Source organism: Aquarana catesbeiana, linkage group LG02, assembly GCF_042186555.1.
Source record: "Aquarana catesbeiana isolate 2022-GZ linkage group LG02, ASM4218655v1, whole genome shotgun sequence".
NCBI lineage: Eukaryota > Metazoa > Chordata > Amphibia > Anura > Ranidae > Aquarana > Aquarana catesbeiana.
The window spans coordinates 503,688,903-503,715,257 of NC_133325.1; the positions used below are offsets into that span (position 1 = coordinate 503,688,903).

Here is a 26,355-nt window from a genome sequence, read left to right on the forward strand (position 1 = left end):
ATAATTAAAAAATGAAATCATATAAACCAATGGCTGAATCTAATTAGTTACAACACAGTCTGTATAATTTTAATGGGGCAGCAATTAAAGGAATGAGCTGGCAACCTATTGAAAGCCTATTGTCATCTCACATTACTTGTGGTGAAGTAAAATGTATTTTTTGAACTAAATTCCCCTTTCGTGATTATCACATAATTTGAACAAGTCTTGCAAGCCTGCTGGTATTTTCAATTAAAAAATACATTTTAAGAAAAATTGTGAATCACTTATTGTTTCTGAATATGATATATATTTTCTACAAATAAAAAAAAATGCATAATAATCATGGAAAATCACACTGAACTTACTTTTTTAAAACTGCTATTTCATTCTCCAAGCTTCGGTCTCTTGCACTATTTACTTTCTTTATACATTTTAAAGCATAGTGTTGTCCGGTGGATCTGTGTTTTACTAGGTAAACCTCAGAAAAGGCACCACTGTAGAGAAAAAATAAATTACATTGTTACAAAAAGTAGCATCATATAAAACCTCATACTTGAAGCATAATCCTTTTGTTGAGTAAAAAAAACATTTCCCTCTGGGTGATATATGTACATTGCAGGGATTTTAACAAACTTTTTTGCAGATTCCTACCTTTTGTTATTCTGAAGAAATCCCTGTGTGTTTGTCTGAGTCCATGTGGGAAAGTGAATCTAATGGGAGTGGTTTCATAATTATCCATCAGCTGCAGCACCTGCAGGGCACTAATGAGAAAAGCTGCTGGGCCTGCATCTCTTTAGACGTGTTCCAATTGGGAGTATCTGACCAAAAATTACATTTTTATTGTAGGGGATGCCTGAAATCTGACTTGCATTTTAGTGCATACTTCTGGGAAAATCAGAAGTATGCAGGAAATTATGTTTCTGGGGGACATTCTGTGTACAGAACACCTCCAGGTAGCTATATTGTATTTTCAGAAAATTACAGCGGCTGCAGATTGAAAAGGAAAGGTCATTTTTAATAACATTCAATTATAATATGACTTGTGTCGCAATTGTATATGCTGTATTACTTTTTCTTTATTTGATATTTTTTCCCCCACAAAAGTGGAGCTACCCATTAAATATGTTTCAATCTTTTTATCTTAAAGCCCTGGTTCACAAATATACGATCTCAGACATCTCATGTGATTGGCACCCGCACCGCAGGGCTGAACTCGCATTAGATTTGCAGAAAAAGAAATGCAGGGACTTCCCCCCTTCCGCACTGAAATCGGATCGCATGGGTGTTCTCATCTATGCAATCCAATTCCTGCACAAGTTTACAGTTCACACTGCGATCTGTGAACTGATCTGGGGATGTCATTAACATTGTATTGACACCCGCAGCGGTTCGCAGAGGGCAGTGTGAACTGCCTGCGGGAGAGATGTGATGCTGGAACTGTAATCTCGCTGGTTCCCACATCGCACAAGTGTGAACCTAGGCTCAATCATAAGGATGGGAGACCTACAGCATTTGATAACACACTTAGTGAAGTTGATGATCCTAAAGGAGTAGTGGCTGCTTTTCAAAATAAATATTCATTTAGCTTGGTAAATAAGGTGAAGTTATGTTCAAATGTAATACCCAATCATCTTAAAAAAAGATTAAGAAAAATAGGACTTTAGTTTGCACATGATTGGATGATTGAAGTAAACACAGCTTTATCTCATCCACTAAATCATGTGAATAATAGTTTTTCAAAGCGAATATACACGTTACAAATATTCTATATCTTTAGTAAATCGGCCCCTATGTTCTGCACCCTCTTTGTGACCTCAAACTGCCTTTTAGGTGTATGTGCGTGTGTGTCTGTGTGTAACCAACAAATTCACAATGTTTATAATGTGCAAAACAAATGCATAAAAAAAACCACAAAAAAAACCCCACTAAAACATTTTTGTCTATTATAGAAATAATGTCAGATTAACTGATATATAATGACACTGCTAAATTTGAAATGGGTATCTTGACCTCTGGTCATGAAAGGTTTAATTACTGAAACTATGCACTGATTAAGGCAGCTTGATATTTTCACCTCAATGTTTTACTCTTTAGAAAGATGTCCATAAGTGGATTTCAGATATCATGAGTTAGTCTAGATCTATTAAAGGATGATGGGGAGGGGGATGTGACTTCTTGGTAAGTCGCTTCTCATGATTGTGTACGCAGCTGAAATACTTTTACCTCCTCCCTTACTAGTTAATCTAGGATATTTTAATTTGCATCCTATCATTTACTAAAAACCAAGTGCCATGGAATATTATATACAAATAATGAAAACACATAAACATTAGATTATAAGCAATAAAAAAATATTGTTTGCTTTGAAGAAATTCCATATTTTTAGCAGCCCTTATTTCGGCATTCTTTTGAATGGAACCATTTTATATGCAATTAACAATATTCTTATAAAACAACCAAATATTTAGAATTAAAAAAAACACTTTATATAACCAACAATCTTTTGATTTTCTGACTTTACTGCTCTAAAGCACTGTAATCATAAACAGATTTTAAATAATTATTTTAAGCATTCTTTTGAATAAGTGAATATTCACTTTTCCACACTCAGATGGCTAATTGAAAAGACTTATTAGATTCATTTTATAACACCTACAACTTTTTTTGTAGTTTGTGACAGAACATGAGGGTAGTAAGGCCTGGAAAGGGCATCTTGGAATTCATTATCTAATGATACGAGTAAGTCAGTAAGTATGTCCAGTGGAACATTTTCTAAGCCCTGGATTTAAAGGTAATTTATGGTAAGGCACTTAAGTTTATCTAAATATAAAGCTGAAAACCTAATTATACAAGAAACTGTTATGCAAGAGACCTTTACCATCTGCAAGCTAGCTTGACCAGGCAAAGCCCCATCAACAAATTATCTTCAGCCCTTTCTTTTTTTATGCCAAACATTTTTAATTATCTTTTGGTTAAGGTTTAAGGTTTATGTGCAAACCACAATGCTTTTTCTTTTTATCTCATAGTCTAGTCATGCCTTGACACAAAGACTACACTACATATAGTAAATATTCCTTGTCTATACCTGTATATGTCTGAGTAAGTAAGTAGATAAATGTTTATTATTGGTTACCTATTTAAAAAAAATGAATATGCTTCATGATTAAAGTAACAAAAAATAACAAACATGTTATATTTACCTGCTCTGTTGCAGTGGATTTACACAGAGCAGCCCAGATCCTCCTCTTCTAGGGTCCCTTTTCTGTGCTCCTGGCCCCTCCCTCCTGTTGAGTGTCCCCACAGCAAGCAGCTTGCTATAGGGGCGCAGCTCCCTGTGTCCATTCAGATACAGAGCCCCGATCCGGCCCCATCTCCTCTCTCCCCTGATTGACTAGCTGAATTGAATTGACAGCAGTGGCAGCCAGTGGAGCTGCTGCTGTGTCTCAGCCAATCAGGAGGGAGAATCTCGGACGGTGGAGACACTCGTGGACATCACTGGACAGAGAGGGACCTCAGGTACGTGTTAGGGGGGCCGAGGGGGGCTGCTGCACACAGAAGGCTTTTTATCTTAATAAAATCAAGGTAAAAAAAAAACTTCTGCCTTTACAACCCCTTTAATGCAAACATTTATGGTAAATCTTTCAGCTGTGAAGCAAGCTAAAAGAGAGCAGGTTGAAATAAAGCAAAGCTGCTATTGTGAGGTCATCACAATGCTTTGGACCAGCACCTTCTCTAAATAAACACAATTTTTTAAAAAGTTCTTTAAAATGCATAATAAAAAAAACCTTCAGGATCTCTGGGGCATCTCAGAGTATACTGCTCCTTTTAAAGCATACTCTGCTTATGCTTTGCCAAGACAAAGTTGTCAAGCGATCTGTCATAAAAAAAAGTAGTAAAGTAAAGTGAAAGCAGTTTTTACACTTCCTTTGAGGTATGGGGAATAATAGAGTTTTTAAAAAACAAAAACAAAAAAGGTATTTCTAATTTGAAAATAGTGGGCAGAGTCATGCCTATCATAATTTTGTACTCTTTATATCAAGTGTACATCCAGAACTGATGATTTATGACAAAGCTGAAGTCTAATGTAATTAGAACCATGTATACCAAACTGCATACAGCTATTTCAGGCTTGTTAGCCATCATTCATGTAGTGCATGGATGTAATGGTATCTACCAAGTAGAGCTTGGGAAGCAACTAGAAAATACGCCCCCATAGGTTATAGTAGGGTGAGCCAGAGGTGGGGGACTCGAGTCACATGACTTGACTTGAGTCAGACTCGAGTCACCTGTTTGAGTACTTGCGACTTGCTTGACAAAATTAAATAAATGACTCTACTTGACTTTGACTTGTCACTAATGACTTGCGACTTGACTTTGACTTGGGCTATTTGACATTTGACTTGCAATGACTTGGCACCACCAGTGCTGTGTCTTGGCCTGGGCAAAAGCCGCCCCCCCCGCACAAAAAAAAGCTCCCCCCAAGTCCCGTCTTCAGGGTAGATCAGTATTTTGACTTAATTTGTGACTTGACCAAAATAAATGACTTGACTTGACTTGCTTGACTTCTAGCAGGGACTCGACTTGACTTGCTTGCTTTTCGCCACAGTAACTTGGGACTTGCTTGTGACTTGAAGGTTAAGACTTGAGACTTGCTTGTGACTTGCACATGTGTGACTTACTCCCATCACTGGGGTGAGCCAAAAAGAAAAGGCCTCCACTGAACCAGTGCAAAGCTCAGTAGAGCCTTCCTAAAACAGATGGTTTCTACAGTTCTTACTTCTATCACAAATCCCCAAAATAAGGAGTTTATTCCTCATTTTAGGTTAGTGAGTAGAACCATGCAATTCATTCTGTAATGCCCATTGGCCAGCTACAGCCTAGTATTACAAAAGCTATTGAATATTTATCCAGTGTTCTGGCTATACAGTTAGCCAACTGGCATCATGGAATTATTTGCATTGCTTTGCCCACTATCCTAAGACAGGAAATAAATATTATTTTTTGGGATTTGTGATGGAAATTACAGGTATAAGGAAAAAAAGAATAATATGGATAGCTCTGCCCACTATTGTACAAGGAATAATAAATTAATTGTTTCTAGATACTTTCTCAAGATGGTTTTTCTGTGCTTTTCACTTGTTCGGTGAAGGGATTTTTTTGGTTCTCTTTTGGTTCACCTGATCATAACTTGCCTGGTTATAATTTATCTAAAGTATAGGCAAAACATATGTAGGCTAATAAATCTCTCAGGGCATTAGTTGAGATTTCTTCTCCCCATGCCTTTGTTAGGATTAGCCATTACTGAGCTACACAGACATGAAGCTGGGCTGTTTACCAGCTCTACATTGATGTCCCCGGAAAAGATTTCAGAAAATAATTTTTTAAAATTAATTGTAAAATACTGTGTGTGGTCATACTAAATGGCTTCCTTATTTAAATGTAACTTAATAGTTTTGGATCAATTATGTTATTTATTTTATAGTAGTGTCATTGAGCACTACAGGTTTTCTAATGAGGGAGCACAGATAAAGCTGTTTTCTTCTAGACTCTGCCTGAAACTTTGGGAAAACTGTCTAAATGTGTAGTGTCACGGATATGGAGAAGGCACAGAAAAAAAAGGCAAGTTTGGACATAAGAAAACATACACACACATGCTGGCAATTATAGGCTTGTTAAACACCTAAATTCCTGACTTCCAATCAAAGCCAGATTAAGGCTAGGTACACATGTTAAGTTATTTTTGTTCAACCCAGCGGTCTGAACAAAAAAACCCCCTGAGAGGTCACTGTACTAACTAAGGAATGTTAGTGTGGCGATCTCCCCTGCTGTGCTGTTGTGTTCTGACAGGGGGACTGCACCAGAACACTTCCCCTCACCATTGGCTGCCAGCTATGATCAGCTTTTCTTGCTTATGTTTTCTAAACCTCTAGTTTAAAGGATAGGTTTACCTCTTGATACATATTATATGTTACACCCATATTTACGGTTCCCCTCACCCTCATTGATTAACCCCCATTAATTGGGCAGGGGTTCATTCCCCTGCAACTGTTGCCACATTAAAAGTTGGTGTGGCTATGCTGGCTGCTACCAGCAGAGCCACATCATTCATTGACAGAGATCTGTAAATAAAAAAGCTTCAAGTTCCATCTTCCACCATGGCACATGGACTTCTAGTTTCAATGAACTGTGAGCATGTGATCAGTGTTCTCATAGTCTATTCACAAGCCCTTCAGCATTCAAACAGAAAACTCATAAGACAGAAAGCTGGAAGACTTGTTTGCAGGAGCCTGATATTGTACCTGCTTTGCAGGCTCCTGGGGGGAAAAATAATAAATACACACTTTTTTCCTGAAAAAATATGTGTATTTATTCTTTTTTCCTCAAAGGTGAACTTAAACTTCAATGATAGCTTAAGGTTACCCTTACTGGCTTAAAGGAGAATATAAAATATTTATATGCAATAATTGTGATTAGATTGGGAAAGAAAAAAAAATATCTACAAAACAACTTTCTCTTTAAGATAAGCTGGAGGATCACTTTCACATTTAAAGCAATCTAAATATAGTTAGGAAATGCTGGGAATATCTGAAACCACAAATAATAATTTAAAACGGAGCTAATTACACCAATAATTTTAGTGCAAATTTCATGGTTATGATTCCAAGTACATGTTTTCCCTTAAAATGATATTGTCATCTAATGAATACAGAGCAGCATTCCTGTAATGTTAAAGATCATAGGTTGCCAGGATACCAAAGTCAATCTTTCTGCATGCTGTGAAGATCCATTGCCAAGGCTTCAGTATCTACAGCAGGTATCCAAGGTAGTGCAAAGCATACCAATGATCCTAGCTTCAATAGTTTCAATAGATTCCACGTGCACACAACGTCATACTGGCATGTGCTTGGCTGAGGAAAATTAATCTCACAGCAAGTAGCAAAAAACATTTTATGTTTGTTTTATGTGGCCTGGAGATGTTTAAGGGCTTTCCCTAACAGGGAGGCAAACGTGCATTTACACATACCAGCTAAACAGAACCAATGTTTCATTGATTTGCCAACTCTAAACTGTTAAAAGCTAAAATATGATCTGGCCTGAAATGAAAGCTTTGAATATTTCAAATGACTTCCATTTTAGGTTGGTAGCATGCTATATTCACCAAGTGCTTTGTATTGTTACAATGCTAAATTTCTCCGAACTTTGTTTATTTTGAGGATGTGTGTGTAAAAGGGTCATCAGCACAACGGAGAGCTCTCAAATAGAGCTCAATGGTTTGGAGCTGTAGTAGTGCAACATACCCCTTGCACAGTACTGAAATCTACAAGTTAAGCTACCACAATCCCCTCATAACATGAGTGAGACGTGGAATGCACGCTACCCCCAGGGATCAGTTGACTCACACACGCTGTTTACACCTAGTGCCAGGCCAGGCACTATCACATGTGAGTGTAACTGCTATTATTGCTGCTGTTTTTACTATATAAAAAATTACTACACTATGAGACTTTCATCTGTGTCTCCTGTGGAGTAATTTTTTACATTCTAGCTTCTTCCTGAGTGGCCATTGGAGCGTATTCATGCCATTAGTGGAACCAATTTGGGGTTCCCAAAGCGTTTCTTGACCTTCCTGTAAAAAGGGTTCAAACAGCTCTGGTGAGTGGCCATCTTCATACTGAGCACTCGTGGTGGAAGATCTAGAAGTTTTATCTCAGAGCATTCCGTTTTGGTGTTGAGATTTATTCACTTATGGACTTTGTGCTTGCTTATTTTCTCATTAATGTGCACATTTGAGTTTGATGCAGTGTTTTTCTTTGTGACATTTTTTTTTATATGAACATGTATAGCGCCTTATTCTTTATGCTTGATTGTTAGCCTTTACTGCATAACAAGTAAAAAACATGATCACTTCAACATACAAGGTGTGTCTATTAAATAACGAGACTGTGATCCCACCTAGTAAACAAAGCAGTCAGAACCGATTATAACTGCATGCGTGGTGACCTTGAAAATGTTTGAACCTGCATGACAAGCAGCAACACTCTTTGATGTTCAGTTGATTGCAGGGACGTGCAGTCAGGGAAGGCAGGTGAGGCAGATCCTTACCTGCCATAACCTGGAAACTGGAAACCTGTTCAGAGGTAACAGTATATATAGGATTGTTTCCACGGCACTGGCCACAGCAGGCATATCTGTGTATGCATACTATAATACGCGTAGCACAATGTGTGCAGAGGCTAGATGAAGGGTTTAGTGTAGTATAACACTTTTGGTAGTTAAATGGTTAACTTTTAAATAAACCTTAACATTATATATCAGAGCAAAAAGGGGGACTATGAAAGACCAAAGAGGGAAGGAGGGATTAGTTTCTGAAAATGGACAGTTGGACGCTGTGTCCACAGTGCACAAAACTTATATATTCATGATGAAGGAAATATAGCAGTAACTTAATACACTTACGATCCTAGCACTTCCATGAACACGAAAGTGTCACGTATGTTATTTGTTTGCTTCTTCCAAATACAACCATCTTCCTCCTCCTCCTTGTGTCCCATTTTATCTATAGTGGACACAGTGAATTCTATGAATGAAGGATAAAAATTAGGCATTAACCAAGATTACAAAACACACAAACACACAAGTAAAATAATACAGTCGAGCCTTATGTTATTTTTCACAACATAAAAATAAAAGTACAATTATACAGTAATAATAACCACCATTAAAATATAAATATACATTGAACTATAATTAACTAATAAGTTTAATGTGACAAACATGAAAGAGCTGTTAAGAGTCTATCAAAATCAAGCCATATAAAGCCTATTTTTTGTAAGGTTATTTGTGTATTAAGTATTACTTATAACTTTTGAATCATGTGTGGATAAGATACAGACTGTAATGAGAGTTGAAAATGAACCCTTGAGATGCAGACAGAAAACCCAGTTTACCTGCTGAGGGTTTCATTATTTCTTCCCATAATGCCTGGATTTTGTATTTTTCTGTAATCTGGAGATCCTTATGCTTGTCTGATCTTTAATCTCTACTTCTCTACTGGAATCTTCCCACCCCCCTAAAACATGCACTGGTTACCCCCTTATTAAATAGCCCTCACTGGACCCCACTAGCTTAAACAACTTAAGACCCATCTTGTTCCTATTTACCTCCAAACTTCTTGAAAGCCTAGTCTACAGATCCAGATACCGAGCAGGTGCGCGTGGTGCACCAAACCCAGGTGCCGCAGAGCTGGGGGCGCCGAAGCTCCAGAGTGCTCCCCTCCCTCCTCCTCTCCTTGTCTGTGCTCTCTCTGCCGGCAACTGACAGGAACGAATCAGAGGAGGAGAGACTGTGCTGCCGCCGCTGTTGTCACCGGGAAGAGGGCTCTCTGTGTTTCCTGCCCATCCCCCCACCCTCCTCCTGTCAGAGGAGGAGAGCAAAGCAACCAGAATCTAGATCTAAGCGCTACCCAGCGTAGTCGCCACGGGCAATTCAGAGTGAGCCGACTCCTGATCAGAGGAACCGTTGTTGCTGTATCGCTGGGTCAGGTGAGAGAACCGGTTGGCCATTATCTACTGCCATCCATAGGAACTGCAGTCTCTGACCATCTCCTGTACTATGTCTGCAGTCTCTGACCATCTCATGTACTATGTCTGCAGTCTCTGACCATCTACTTTACTATGTCTGCAGTCTCTGATCTTCTCCTGTACTATCATTAGAGAATAGTTTGGAATGATGGACTTTATAGGCATAACACAAAAAATTAAAAGAGTTTAAATATTTATTACAAAAAATGTGATTAAAAAACATGTACATAGACTTACATATATTCACAAATAATACCTAGGAGCAAATTCAATACACTATCTACATATTAAATATATGTTAAAACAAGGTATTCAATCATTTTACTTGTTCAATCGTAACAGGTTTCAAAGGAGAAAAGTGTAAAAAAATAGCTTGACTTTGCTAGGTATTATTTGTGAATATATGTAAGTCTATGTACATGTTTTTTAATCACATTTTTTGTAATAAATATTTGAACTCTTTTTTAATTTTTTGTGTTATGCCTATAAAGTCCATCATTCCAAACTATTTTCTAATGATTTCCGATATCAGGACGTGGCATTAATTATCTATGCACCGTATCCACAGTGCCACTCTGTGATGATATGAACTCTCTTAGAATTCTCTTGTACTATGTCTGCAGTCTCTGACCATCTGCTGTACTATGTCTGTAGTCTCTGACCATATCCTGTACTATACTTGCAGTCTCTGACCATCTCCTGTACTATGTCTGCAGTCTCTGACCATCTCCTGTACTATGTCTGCAGTCTCTGACCATCCCCTGTACTATGTCTGCAGTCTCTGACCATCTCCTGTACTATGTCTGCAGTCTCTGACCATCTCCTGTACTATGTCTGCAGTCTATGACCATCTCCTATACCATGTCTGCAGTCTCTGACCATCTCCTGTATGATGTCTGCAGTATGTCTGGAGGCTCTTTCTAACAGACTCCTTAACAGAAGCCCTCTCTATGTGCATCGGAGAGACTCCCCTCCAGGTCCCATTAGTGTATTCTCTTCCTGTATTTTCTTTATTGTTAAAACATTATGGGAGGATCCCAGGGTAACAAAGACTTCTTAGGGGAGCATCTCTGTATTTGAGCTGTTGCTATAGAAACATCTTTAAAGGGGAGCAGTTAGTAAGATGACCATGCCCATGTGGGGGTGCCAGAAATATGACCCTAGGATGGACCATGTCTACAACTGTCTCATATGGACCTTAACCTCCCTGGCAGTATGATTATTTCAGACTTTTGCGTCTCAAAGCGGTACAATTATTTTGCATAGAAATTTGGCGTTTTATATTGTAGGTCTGTAATTCTTAGCAATAACACACTTATATCTGTCCACCAAGAGTCTAGTAGATATCCCGGGTATAATGAAATTTGAAACACAAAATCATAAATTATAATATAATAAATAAATATAAATAATTAAAAAAAAATTAATATAACAATAATAAAATAAATGTCCCCACGATTAATTATCGCTCAATTCTGCAAGTGTTCTAATTTACTATAGCTGTTCTAAAGCCACTTTGACGTAAAGGGACACTTTTTAGTTGCCATGGACAATCTCAAGTTTCCAGGCATAAAGAACAGTATATATAATATAAAACTGCATGCAGGGCATGGGCCAAAGCACTGGGGACAAAAGGGAAGTGATTTCATACAGTACTGTAATCTGTAAGATTACAGTACTGTATGTGTTATGATTTTTAAATTTTTTTGAATTTGCTGCCAGGCTCCGCCCCTGTGCGTCGCGACGCTCGCAGGGAATGGAGCCTGGCACAGGGAGGCTTCGGGCAGAGGACGGAGCCCGCAGACAGCGCGGAGGGACATCGCTGGATCCTGGGGACAAGGTAAGTAACCTGCACCAGGATCCTGAGAAGTAATCCCGAGTGTGGCTCGGGGTTACCGCTAATGGTGCTGAAATTTAACCCCGAGCCACACTCGGGAATACCGTCAGGGAGGCTACGGAAGAAAAAAGAGGAAGCATATACTTCCTGCACTAGGATGCTGGCTCAGATTACACGGACACGCAAATACTTTTGCCTGTGGCTGTTTCTGCAATATCTGACATAGGTCAACCCCTTGCTGCTGCCTCTCACTGTTGCTGCTTAATTATTGGGGTAGGAGACCAAAAAAAAAAGATTAAATAATGAAGTGTCTGAAAAGGTCCAAAAAGGGGTACCTGGTAATATTAAGTTTACATACAGGACAGCTAAGGAAGGAAGTTTGGTGTCTTTAAAAGAGGTAATTTATTAGATTTCTCCTACATGAAGCAGAATGATAACATCATCTAAACCTGGGCAAAGTCTAGTGACTGCAGCTTGAGGACTGCGTTTTAAAGTGGGACCTAACCCAAAAGGGAAGTTCTGCTTTTTTGCCTCCTTCCCCACTTTTGACACATACATTTTTTTTTTGGAAGCTGGTATCTGGTTTAGACAGGTACCCACTCCCACTTCCACTTAGATCGCCTGGCTGACCTGAGCGGCAGTTCGCCCCCCTTAACTCCAATCAGCGACCTCTTGGGACACATCACAGGTCCTAGTGGGAGGCTGGCTGCTCAGTGGGAGGCTGGCTGTAGTGCCATCACAGCCAGCTTCCTACACCAAAGATGCCAGCCCTGGAGACCCAAAGACTGGTAAAGAACTGGCCTGGGTGAGGATGGCACTGGATTCCTGGAAAGGTAAGTATTTTTAGCAGCTGACTGAAGAACCGCTTTCATATAATAAATAAATAAATAATAATTATTATTATTTATATTACACATATACACACACACACACATACACAAAAAAACAGGTGAGGTAAACAGCACTCGGCAGGTCTCAATGTGCAATGTAATCAAACCATCCTACTGGTTATATATAGACAAAAAGGCAAAACAATGCTGCACAAAAATGTGTTATTCATAAAAGATCCATCATAAAAGTTCCAACATTACAGTTTACAGGGCTATTAAAGGTGGCACCGTACTTCAGATGAGAACATAGCTGCTATGTTCTCATCTGAAGATGGGCGCTACCTTTAATAGCCCAAAATTGTAATGATGGAAATTTTTTAATGGATCTTTTTTGAATAATACATTTTTGTGTAGCAAATCTTTTTCTTTTTTTCATATATATATAAAACCAACTTAGACAGTCCAGTAAAATAAAACAGGTTTGTCAGAAAAGTTCAGTCTCTGCTGCCATAGGTTGGTTACACAGCTCTAACCAGAGCAACAGTCTTTTATGCAGTTTAGCTAGTTTAGATCACCCCAGCAGGTACACAATCCAGCAAAGGACCTTTTCATACAGCGTGCTGCTGTGTCTCTCCTACTCGAACAGCTCTCCTCTGACACTTTCAGCCCAGCTGGCAATAGGCAGGTCTGAAGGGGAAGTACCTGACCTCTTTAATTAACCCCTTCTTAACCCTGCCCCAAGCTGACCCTCTAATATATATATATATATATATATATATATTTATATTGCAACTGTGTATTGTGATAAGCCAGTCATGCATCCTCACAGACTTCTAAAGTCAACTGAGTAAGTACGAGCAATCACAAACAATCTTTTGAAGATCAAATAAAATATTGGACCACATATCATACACAGTATTGTTCAACACATATCATACACAGTATTGTTCAACACATTGCAATAAAATGTAAATAACAATCAAAAATATGGCCAACAGTGATAAAAGGAAAAAAAATGATCTACTAAAGCAATCTTTTAATCGATCTGTCTTAAGGTTGGTTCTGTCAATTTAGAATCTTGTCAGTACCAGTCTTGTATAACCCTTTGGATTTAAAAAAAGATAGTTTGGTAGATATAGTGCATGCAATAGCTGACATAAATAAAAGCCAGTGTCAAAGAAGCCACTGAGCAAATGATGACTTCCATTTAATTTGTCAAAAGGGTCATGGCTTTAGAATTGAATTTCTTCTGTATTAATACTTAATCTACATAGTTTATAGCAACCAAATTAAAATGTAACAGAATTATTGGCTATTTTAAAAGAAAATTAACTTACCAACTGGGGAAAATGCAGCCAGCTTGGCACTTGGCATATTAGCTGCAATACGAGCCAACCTAATATAAATAAAATAAAAATGTTATATATAAAATGATACCATTCTTTTAGTCGTTTCATTCCCAATAAAGACAACAGAGATGCAGTAAGAACTAGTGGTTCTTGGCCTTATTTACCCTTCCGGTTCATTTACTAAAGGAGTAGAGACTGTTCACATGACACAGTAACTGTTCACTTAGTTTGTTTTTTTATAGACCTTGCATATATTTTGTTATTCAATTGAACATATTAGTAAGTAGTTACATGGTAAATCAAGCCCTGTGCATGTTAACTAAAAATGTTTGGATTAACCCAGTATATGTTAACTAATAACTTTCAGGTTTCACTTCATTCAACTATCATGCAGAAGCAAAAATCCTGATTTTTATTACCTTTGCATGTTTTGGAAGTTTTTTTTTAACATAGTTTCTCCTTATTCACTTTGCTAAGAGAACATTAACTAACTAACTAACTACTTTACTAAGTCAAGCCCTGTATATGTTAACACCTATCTGGCTGTGGCCAACATAGTGAGTTTTTTTTACTAAAGGAGTTGAAGACTGTTCACTTCGCATTAGGACTAGTTTTATTGTGTACCCAAGCTCTTTTTCTCTCTGCAGTCATTGCTCTTTTACTATACAAGGCATTTGCCATGAGGTAGTATGTTTCCATGCAGTTGCACTATGCTTACCATGTAACATTTGTAGCTTTGTAGTGGCGGCATGTAATTATAAATAACAGTTCTGTAAAACGTGTCCTATTAGCTTCAGTGCGGAATACATGATCACACTGTCTTCATCTCTGAATGTACCATAACTATATACAGGCATACCCCACTTTTAAGTACACAATGGGGTTTATTTACTAAAGCTGGAAAGTGCAAAATCAGGCTCACTTCTGCACAGAAACCAATGAGCTTCCAGGTTTTATTACCAAAGCTTAACTGAACAAGCTGAGGTTAGAAGCTCATTGGTTTCTATGCAGAAGTAAGCCTGATTTTGCACTTTCCAGCTTTAGTAAATAAACCCCATTGTGTACTTAAAAGTGGGGTATGCCTGTATAGACCTATGTTGCAGTCAGCATTTGGGACCAAACATCATGAGGCTAACTTGCTAAAGGAGTTGAGAATTGTTACACAATAAATTGTGTGAAAATGTATTTCAATTATCTAATCATGTCTGTACTTATTTCATCTGTCCATGATGAGATAACTAAAGTGAACATTCACACAATTTATTTTGTGAAGATAATCAACTCCTTCAGTAAATCAGCCCATACAGTATGTAATTCCCTTTCTAATTTTATTTATCATAGATGGGACGAACTAGACCAGAGTAGGCAACCTTTTGAGCAAAGTGTGCCGAAAAATATTTTCAAAGAAATTAAGAGTGACAATTTTATAACAAAAAAATGTCAACTTCACACTCTCAATCACGAAAAGGATTTTTTATAAAGTAAATGCTGTAAACTACTTGAGTAGTAGTGAGAAATTAACATCCTGCACTCACGCCTCAGATCAGCCCCAATTCATGCACCTGCATCTGTCCCACCACTGTAACCACCTGTACATCTGTCCCACCACTGTATCTCCCTGTACATCTGTCCCACCACTGTATCCCGCTGCACATCTGCCCCACCGCTGTAACCCCCTGCAAATCTGCCCACCACTGTAACCCCCGTAAATCTGTCCCACCACTGTAACCCCCTGCTCATCTGCCCCACCACTGTAACCCGGAGTACATCTGTCCCACCACTGTAACCCACTGCATATCTGCCCCACCACTGTAACCTCCTGCTCATCTGCCCCACCACTGTAACCTGAAGTACATCTGCCCCACCACTGTAACCCCTGCTCTTCTGTCCCACCATTGTACCCCCTGCTCACCTGCCCCACATCTGTACCCCCTGCTCATCTGCCCTACCACTGTACCACCCTGCTCATCTGCCCCACCACTGTACCATCCTGCTCTTCTGTCCCACCACTGTAACCCCCTGCTCATCTGCCCCACCAATCTTCCCCCTTTCTCATCTGCCCCACCACTGTACTTCCCTGCACATCTGCTTCACCACCGTACCCCCATGCTCTTCTGTCTCACCACTGAACCATCTTCTCATCTGTCCTAACACTAAACTTATCTGCTCATCTGCCCCACCACTGTAACCTGCTTTCTCATCTGCCCCACCACTGCACCTCCTGCACATCTGCCCCACCACTGTACCTCCTGCACATCTGTCCCACCTCTGTTCCCTCTGCTAACCTGTCCCACCGATGTACCTCCTTTCTCCTCTGCCCCACCTCTGTACCCCCTGCTCTTCTGCCAAACCACTGTAACCTCCTGCTCATCTGTCCCACCGCTGAACCCCCTTCTCACCTGCCCTAACACCAACACTGAACCCCCCTGCTCATCTTTCCCACCACTGCAACCCCCTTCTCATCTGGCCCAACACTGAACCCCCCTTCTTATCTGCCCCAGCACTGAACCCCCCTGCTCACCTGTCCCACCATTGTAAACCCCTGCTCATCTGCCCTATAACCTTCTCATCTGTCCTAACACTGAACTTATCTGCCCCACCACTGTGATATGTGTGATATGCAGAGTGGTGAAAGGAAGCAGAGATGAGACACATCTACCTGTCCTGGCACACTCATCCTGCTGATCCAAATCTCGCATCCAGTCCACGTGAATGTATGGTATGTATGTGATGTATCTGATGTATGGGATGTATGAGATGTCACCTACAAGCATCTGAAATGGATGGGCAATGATGAGCTCAGGGCAGGGGCATTTTCTGAAAGTAGTGGGCCTGTGTGCAGGATTATAAGTTGGGCCCCCACAGCTGAGAAAAAGTGCGGCACTCTGCACCGCAGAAAAAGTTGGGTGTGATTTTCATTGCACTGAATACTGGCTGTGGATTAAAGGGACACAGAGTGCAGGGGTTCAGTAGTAAGTGAGTCAAAGGTTCAGGAATCATTTCAAAAAGTTCCCAGAAGCTCAACAGTAAATGCACACACTGTCATCTGATTGTGGCTTTCTCAATCACAGTGAAATCCCTTATTTCTGAGATTGGTAGTGGCAACCAAGCGAGTCATTTTCCTCCGATGGTGTGCGGGGCTAGCAGGACTATGATTGGCTTTAACAGTGGCCAATGACAGTCCTCCTCCTCTTGGAAACAGGGACCGCCCCCCCAGCAGAATATCTTCCCCATCACAAAAGCTGATGATCGCAGCTACAGCAAAGTTAGACAACCAAACATTTCCCATCTTTTACAATGTGTGGGGGCACAGTGCCTCTCCCTCAGTGCAGGTGCGGAGTGGGGAATACTGAAATTGAAATGCATTAGTGTCTCACTGACACTTCCCTGCCCTGCTCTGCTGATGGGGAGGGAGTCGAGTGCTGGAAAAAGAGGCTTTGCGTGCTGCTTGTGGCACTAGTGCTGGGGGTTGCCTACCCCTAAACTAGACTGTCTATCATATATCAGTTTCCAAAGTTGTGCAATATATGGGCTGATCGTATAAATTAATCAAAATATTGCAGTGTTTTTGGTACATCTTCTGGTACATCAGGGGGATAAATATTTGTCCACAATAACACACAGTTTTCATTTAAACCTAAAAAGCCCCCTTACTTTATGAACATGCAGTGTTGGATAATCTTTAGTGGTAAACTTTTTTACAGTTAGGCATCAACATGTAAAATTACAGCACAAGTCTCCTTTATTTGTAGAAGACTGCATTTTCCTACTAGCAAGTTAATCATTATGATATAATGCAATTGTAAATCTATTTCTCAGGGCAAATTTTATCAAGCAAAACACTGCATAGTGGTACATTAAAAGTGCCAAATTATATATAAAGCAAAGCAGTACAATAATTCACACTAAGAATATTATTTGTGTTTGGATTCAGTTTGCTTATTATTGTATAGAATATTGAGGCATCCCCTCTGCCCAGTGGCACATGAGCAATTTATATTTATTTCTGTATGGAAATTATACTTACATTTATGTTGGTATTTGTTGAAATGTTTCATTGTCATAGCTACTGTATATCCACATGATAGAAAATACCATTGCATTCAATAAATAAACCAATGCATTTTTTTTTTTGGGGGGGGGGGGGTTCCAAGCAGCCCCCTTCATTATAAAATGTGCATTCAAAGAATACTAAATAATTAAAATGAATTTAATAATATGTTGTATAGACATCAGATAGTGTCCACAAGTTAAACGACTAATACAAGTCAATTTGGTGCTAGATGATATTCTACAATACAATAGATAAACGGCTACAAATACACAAAATATTTACAATACAGACAACAGTTAAATATAAACATGCAAAAAAATAAATAATGCATGAGTACACAAAATTAATTATACATACAGTAAAACCTTGGATTGCGAGTATAATTCGTTCCAGAAACATGCTTGTAATCCAAAGCACTCATATATCAAAGCAAATTTCCCCATAAGAAATAATGGAAACTCAAATGATTCATTCCACAACCATTTATTCATAGGTCTTTCAGTTTATAGCCCATATAAAAAGATTATAGGAATGCGACCAGGTTGTGTAACCATAAAATGTCAATCCACAAGCTTCCACAAGGGGATTAGAAGCAAAATCCAGCAGCAGCTACAGAGTATAAAAGAGAAGAGAGGCGCCTCTAAGTGTAACAATATGTTGCTAAATGTTATACCTTCATTAAATGTAACCATGCTGCTACACTTAGAGTCGCCTCTCTTCTCTTTTATACTCAGTTGTGAATGTAAATTTGTAAATGTACTTAAAAAATTTGCTTGTCTTGCAAAATGCTCTGAAACCAAGTTACTCTCAAACCAAGGTTTTACTGTATATGAAATTTTATAAGAATGGTTAATACATAAATTGCTTTTTCAGTATATCAAATGCAGTATATATATTTATATAAAAAATAAGGTATGTATAATAAATCCAAAGTTTTAAAGTGATTCCTAAAGGTAAGAAATACTACTATCTTCAGGATTTACTTTGAAACCTTAATTTTATACCTTCTTTGGATGCTTATTTTATAGCCCTGATGAAGGGATGGCCCATCGATCCCCTGAAATGAGTTTGTCTATTTTATCAAACGCAATGACATATACGATTAATTTGTACACTTTTTTGAATTTCTGCTCTCTTCCGTGTCCTTCTACCACTTTATTATAAGAATCTCTACATTAGTGGCACCATTTCCTCAACCATGACTCAAATAAAATAAAGGGAACCGGTGATCCTCGTTTTTATTATACAGCATAGTTTATAATTCTATACATCAACAGAAAAGATCATCATAGCAATGGGAAACAATATAAAAGTTCCAAAAGGGAAAAACCTGCAACTACAGTAAATGGTATCATGACTCCATACTGTAAAAGCTATTTTATTATTAATAGGTTTTTTGTACACTTACCAATAATGTACGTTATCAACCTGTACAATCACTGCAGTACTGGTTGTAAATGCTGTGTAGGACAACTAATTAATTTGCAGATTGCCGTCATAATTAAGCATTTTTGTAAACATGTATTTAGACGTCAACAATCAGTGAAATCGGTAGTTGCAAATTACTCTTAAAACAGATCTCAGCCTAAAGAAATTTGCTACACATGTATTTTCAGAAGATAAATAATTAAAAACTATAAACAAACTATAAACTTAATCTTAGTAATAGTTACCTAAAGCTGTATGGTTGAAACCTTGGTTTTATGATAAATTGATAGATTGGTTCAGCTTGAATAGACTTGGGCTCCTCATTATAGTTTTACTAATTTTGCAATGGTGATCAAATTGTTAATCTCTCTAATCTTATCACGTATTTAATATTAATTTTTCTATCTTGAATTTGTTGCAAGGGCTGTTTTTTGATAAAATTATGATGCATAACTTATTTTAAGGTTTTTTTTTTTGTATTACCTTTTCCTGTTTAAAGTTTTAAATTATGCTGTCTTGTTTTTATAGTCAAAAACTAGAATTTGTATCAACATGGCATGTTTGTTTGATTATGTTTTTTGATTCTGTTACTGGAAAACTGAATAAACAGATATTGTGAACAAAGGTTCCTAAACTGAAACAATATTGTCTGGATGGGTGAGGAAGTGAGTGAATGCATGTTATAGCTGAAAATAATGAAAAAGTCACATACGTTTGCTGCCTTGCTTGCAGTTCCACTAGCTGAATAGGGTTGATTTGCTAAAGGAGTAACAACTGTTCGTATAGCAGATTGAATGTTCATTGAGCTTTTTTTCCTTTGTTTCCTCAGGCTGGGTTCACACTTATGCTGGATGCGGCTCGCAGCAGGTCCGGTGCATCCCTGTTCTCTGTTTCAGGGATGAATCAGGCCCAGTTCTTTACCTGAATTCAGACCTGAAATGGACCTGAAATGGACCAAAGTCGGACAGGACCTCTATGCAATTCGCTCTGCAGCCACTCCGGAAATGTGTGAACCGGCGCCATTGAGAGCCGGTCACAATCTCCTGTCATGTGAATTGGATGCGGTGAAAACCACATCCAATTCACACTAGCGTGGACCAAGCCTAAAACACAATTGGCCATTTAAAGCGAACACAGAGGGGTTGATTTACTAGAATGCAATACCTGGTGCAGCTGTGCATGGTAGCCAATCAGCTTCTAACTTCAACTTGTTTAATTACGCTTTGACGAAAAAAACCTGGGAGCTGATTGGTTTCTATGCAGAACTTTACCAGATTTTGCGCTCTTCAGTTTTAGCAAGTGAATCCCTTTGTTTACTATCATTCACCTAGCAAAGTCAACATACTCTTTTCATAATGAATAATCTATATTCTTAGTAAATAAACGCTAGTTAGCAAAGGAGGACCCATCACTGAAAGGCACAAAACAAGGACAGGGGATGTATGCATATTCCCTTCTATTAAAATGCTTGTGGAACAATAAGATTTATTTTTTATTTGCCATGCTATGGATAATATTGCTTTATCTGCATATGTTTCAAATTATCTGTATATGATATACAATCATTTTCCTTACTAATTTAAACATGAAAAAAGTGGAATTTGATTTTACTTACTAAGTCAGCTCCCTCTCACCAATTATATTTTTGATGTGCTCTGAACTAATATGCATTATTAGAGCTAAAGTTATTCTAAAATGATTCCCAGCCACCGCCAGCTAGTAATATTTTTACACATCTCTGATATTTAAACTAGTATGAATCATTATCTGCTGCTCTAACGTGTTCTGTAAGGTAATATAAGACAATTCCTACCTGAAGTCCGGAGAGACAACCTGCTCCTGTGTGCCAGACTATCACCACAATAATGAACTAATCTTTCCTAAGGTTTGTTAGAGGTGTAAAAGTGGGGAGTGTCTGATCAGATTATGGGAAGGAGCAGGGACTAGACAAGCACATGTGATCTTAAAGCATAAAGCTGCTCACTTTAAATCTCCTTAGGTGTCCATTGTAGATATACAATGAGGGAAGGAGAAGGTCAGTACATTTGACCGTCTCTGGTATGAGCTGCAAATGTCAAAATGACATGTTCCCACAGTTCTCTGTGACAGTAATGCTTTCCTTTCCTGAAATCTCTGCTATGTAAAGGCTATCAGAATGCATAAGAGTAACTATATTTCTATTCATTCATGAGTTGTTCATGTTGTCAGAAGCAATATATCAAATTTTTAGCCCATTTTTGCTGATGAATTTTACTACATAGATATTGCAATTAATTTATTCGCCACATACCCATACACACACAAATACAGACAAATACAAGGTATTTTTTTTCTTTTGTATGCATGCATTAGGTAAAACCCAACTGCACAATGAGATTTGAGGTAGTGAAAAACAATTAAAAAAGTAATCAAGTGAACAAATTATCAGCTGCTGCATAATATGCTCCTTTATCTATCTTGAATTGACGTACAAACATATCATATTTGTTATTCTGTTATTCTGATAAAGCAGTAGACTGCATATTAAATACAGTGTTCAGTCTGCCTCATTAGTTTCAGCAAGTAACAAAAATAGCACTCTTTCTCAGTGACCAGTTATTGCAGCTGTCAAATCACTAAGACCCCTTTCACACTGGGGCGGTTTGCAGGCGTTATTGCGCTAAAAATAGTGCCTGCAAACCGCCCCTAAACAGCCTCCGCTGATTGTTCAGTGTGAAAGCCCAAGGGCTTTCACACTGAAGCGGTGCGCTGGCAGGAGAAGAAAAAATCTCCTGTCAGCCGCTTCTTTGGAGCGGTGAAGGAGCGGTGTATTCACCGCTCCTAAACCGCTCCTGCCTATTGAAATCAATGGGACAGCGCGTATATATAGCCGCGCTATACGAGGGGTTTTAACCCTTTTTCGGCCGCCAGCGGGGGTTAAAACCGCACCGCTAGCGGCCGAATACCGCAGTAAAACAGTGCTAAATATAGCGCTGTTTTACCGCCGACGCCCCCTACCGCCCCAGTGTGAAAGGGACCTAACTGCTTTTGTCATCTGGGGACCACAAATAGCAGAAAGTGAAATTTTACAGCTTTTTGTAACAGTCCTTATGCATAATTATTGTCGACGAAGATTTCTAGCAATGCACTACAGTTTGGAATAACATGTGGAACTTGAAAGAGAAGTATAGGGTTTGGCCTTTTTCCTGAATCATACTAACACTGAGAACTGAGCAGACAAATGCCGTAAATCGCTTGGTTTTCAGGGCTCCCTGAACAGAAAGCTGGTTACTTTCAGTCACCAATTCTCTGCTCTGCCCCCCCTGCACTCACTGGAGTGCTGGGCTATGGAGGGGGTGGGAGAGGTCAGCTCAGGCTCTCAGCAGCTCATTGTGAAGCTGAGCCGAGTGCTGGTCCAGGCATGTGAGTGGATCCCGGCTTCATTGTCATGACCTTACCTGAGCCTGGACTGGCCCTGTGATTTCAGCCCGCTGTCTGCTGAAAACAGATCACAAGAGTGCAGAACGAACTGCACTCCTGTGATCCACAGGAGAAGTAAAGCCAAACGATGAGAGACTGCAACATGGCTCCAGGTGATACAATAGCTGTACTGTAAGATCTGGTGCTGGTCCAGCCTGTGAACTGAAAGACTGTCAAAGTGTGTGCAAAAAGAGATGCACTCCAATCTTCAGAATTATAAATGCTTTAATCGTAAAAATCCACACATAACATCACTAGGCCACGATACAACAGGAATGTAGCAGCAAGGTTACCATGTTTCATAAACCAAATCTCTTAATCATAACCTCAGAAGCACATGTGTAGTTAACTCTTAAATACCTGAATAACAGCTGAATCAATTAGTGCTTAAAGACTGCTGCTTAGGACAAAACAGACACATCTAGCGTGTAAAGAAACACACAAGATAGAGTAAGATAAAACAGAAAAGGAGAAATAGCTACATAAAGTAAATAAAAAACAAAATGAGATTATAAAACAAAAGAATGTAACAACATTCAAAAAAGTTTGTCCTACAGAGCTAAACACTGGCGGTGACAACAAAAGGAGAAATCCGGAGATTCCTGTATAGGCGTCCCCCACCCCAACCATACCAACAAAAGCAAAGAAAGACAACCAACCGTTGTATCAAACGATACATATGTGCATGATATATGAGTATCAAATAATGATAGATCATGAACAAATAATGAAAAATAGAAACCTATTGATATCAGCCTTAAGCCTCGTACACATGATCAGATTTTCCGCCAGGAAATGTGTGATGACAGGCTGTTGGCGGAAAATTCGACCGTTTGCTCCATCGAACAATTGTCGGATTTTCCATGGACAAATGTTGAATGGCAGGCTTTAAAATTTTCCGCGGACAAATGTCTGCTGTTGGATTTTCCGAGCGTTTGTACACAAGTCCATCGGACAAAAGTCCAAAGTACAAACATGCATGCTCGGAAGCAAGGACGAGCTGGAAGCGGTCGTTCTTGTCAACTTGAGCTCGTCATGGAGAATTACCATTCGTGACGTGGCAAATTATGAAATCCCGAAATTCAGCGCACATTCTCTTCTTCTTTATTTAATGGGATAATAATGAAGCTGCTTTGCTGGTGATATTGATGGAGTTATGGCAAACGTATTTTAAAAGGCTTTTATTTTCTAGTGATATCAAGAATAATATAATGCTTTTTTTTTTTTTTTTTGGGCAAGTTACCACAACACCATTATCCAGTAGTTTTTAAGATCAAATATACAACTATGTTCGTGTTCCTTGTCAATTTTACATTGTATTTTTAAAATGTAGCTGCCTACTCCCAAACTGTCATTTGAAGTAAAACACAAAGCCAAGTATTATTCTCCACATTTTTTTTTACTGTGCATTAAAAAAAAAAAGAAACCAAATAAAAATAGACATGCTATCTGCCAATAGAGTTAACCAAAAAGTGCATTCTATGCATGTGTCCTGCTTTTTAATATAGGGGGTCAACAATGCCAAGAGTTGGTGAAAGCAGTGGTCTGTCATCAGGAGATAATTTCGAAAATCATCCAGATTATTCTCCTGGATCTCCCGCAGAAAAGGCATATGAAATAATTGGTCATGATTAATAAAGCAACCATTTTTTCGGCCAAGAAATCCTCCTTCTCCTGTTCCTGGACTGGACTTGGGTCAAAGCAGTAACTCCAAGGCCAATAATAAATAACACGTTATCTCCTCCGATTCCGCAACATGTCTGGTTGACGAACAGTCGTTCAGAAACGAACTAAAAAGCACAAAATGAAAAGCGCAAACTAAAAAGCGCTAATTGAAAGGCGCAAAATGCAAAGTGTGAACTCACCAAACTTCTACTAACACGAAATTAGCAGAAGGAGCCCAAAGGGTGGTGCTAAAGAGCTGAAAAACCACGTAGTACGTCACTACGTTCGTGTTTGTTAGCCGACAATTCCTTGCCGTTTGTATGTAAGACAAAATGTAAGACAAAATGCCTTCAGAAGGAAGTCCGAGGTTTTAGCTGCGGAAAATCTGATCGTGTGTATGAGGTTTTAGACATGAACAAATTGCTATCACTGCTATATCACTGCTATAATCAAAAAACATATGTACAGTACTTCTAATATTACAAAACCTTTGGCTGTGCTTCTCCTTTATGTCCATTTACACTACCACTCTCAGCTGCTGCATATTTATATAGTGACTTAGGTTGAAAAAAGACACATTTAGCAAAATGGAATCTGTCATACATACAGGTGGTCCCAGGGTTACAAACAAGATAGGGTCTGTAGGTTTGTTCTTAGGCTGAATCTGTTTGTAAGTCGGAACAGGTAAATTTTTTAAGTGTAGCTTCAGCCAAAAAAAACTATTTTTAAGCTTTTTGGATAGCATAGGGAAGGGTTAACACCCCTGTAATGTTTGTTTTGCTGTCTGTGCTCCTATTCAGCAGATTTCACCTCACTTTCTGTCCCAATGACAATTGGATTTTGAAAATTTTGGGTTGTTGTGGAAACAAGCCTTAGTGATAAAAGCATCAGTGGAGACACCTTTTTCCCATAATAACTCTTACAGGAGTGAATTTCAATTCCTAGGGGTACATGAAAAAGGATTGCCACAATGGGTTGACAAGGGGTATCATGAGGGAAAGGGTTACCATCATCCTAGATTAACATACTAGAGAGGAGGAAGAGAATAACCAAGGGCTACTCCAAGAATGCCCTAATTCACCAAAAGAGATTTGGACTATTATGATACCCAGGTATAGAGTAAGACAAAGATAAAACAATGCAGCTTATTTTAATTACAAAAATATACATTATACATTTGTATATATATATATATATATATATATATATATATATATATATATATATACAAATTACAATAGAAACAAATTAAAGTTGTTACAAGGTAAGCAGACAATTAAAATAACAATAAATAAAACCCCCATGGATAGATGGAGGCACAGTGATGTGTAAAAGGACGTTGGCCTCAACAGTTTCGAGGCCAATGCCGTTTCCTCAGGAGGCATCCAATCATAACATCTAGAAGACATATAATCAAAATTACAGTAAAACATTCATAAAGTAAAGTTATAATGCATGGTAATCTTGGAGTGTTTAAGCATTATGTAACAAAACTCACCAATAACTACCCAAATGGACAGAGAACGTCAATTCTGAGACACCCAGAGAGGGTGTTCCCCCTGGGGGCGAACACGGGGGGCTATTGGGATGGACTATAAGTAGATAAAATATTGAGTTAGTATCATGTGGGATGAGATATGCTCTGTAGCACTGTGGGGACTTGAGAAGAAAAAGAAAAACAGACTTTGGGAAAAAGGAAAGGAAGGGGAAATTGGGGGGAAAAAATGGAATGGGAAAGAGGGGAGAGGAGGGGGGAAGGAGATAAAGGGGGGAGGAAGGGGAAATGGGGGAGAGAAAGGGGGAGAAAAGAGGGGGTGAAAAGGAGGGGGGAAGGGGGAAGGGGAAGAGGAGGGGAAAGGATGGAAAATAGGAAGGGGGAAAGGGGGATGGGGGGGAGGGAGAATGGTGAGGGATGGGGGATGGGAAGGGCAGAAAGAAGGAAGGGAGGGATGTGAGGAGAAGATGAGGAAAGAAGAAAACCAAGAAAGGTGCTGACCACCAGATCTGACAGGACAACTAGGGTAAAGTGCAAAGGCATAAATGGTATAAAACTCACCCGGCAGTAGAAAAAAGAATATTCTGACACCTGGGATAAGGCAAAAATGCTCTGCACTTGTTGGAGCAATATAGAAGGTTCTGAAAATAAATAAAAATAACAACGGCCAGGGAG

The 26,355-nt window shown here is 38.9% G+C and overlaps 1 protein-coding gene across 5 annotated transcripts in view; it reads right to left on the reverse strand.

Annotated features, from left to right (window-relative positions):
• CAMK1G (calcium/calmodulin dependent protein kinase IG) overlaps positions 1–26,355 on the reverse strand; it is a 109,643-nt gene that overhangs the window by 44,162 nt on the left and 39,126 nt on the right. For 2 of the 5 annotated variants that reach the window (XM_073615768.1, XM_073615765.1), the window contains exons 1-4: positions 20,875–20,986; positions 13,568–13,626; positions 8,440–8,560; positions 348–476 (exon numbers count right to left, since the gene is read on the reverse strand). In XM_073615768.1, coding sequence (XP_073471869.1) covers positions 348–476; positions 8,440–8,560; positions 13,568–13,604 — 287 coding nt within the window. In that variant the 5' untranslated portion in view covers positions 13,605–13,626; positions 20,875–20,986. Of the gene's footprint in view, positions 1–347; positions 477–8,439; positions 8,561–13,567; positions 13,627–20,874; positions 20,987–25,683; positions 25,708–26,355 lie in introns of those variants that run through there. The other 3 variants (XM_073615767.1, XM_073615766.1, XM_073615769.1) reach the window with 3 other exon arrangements.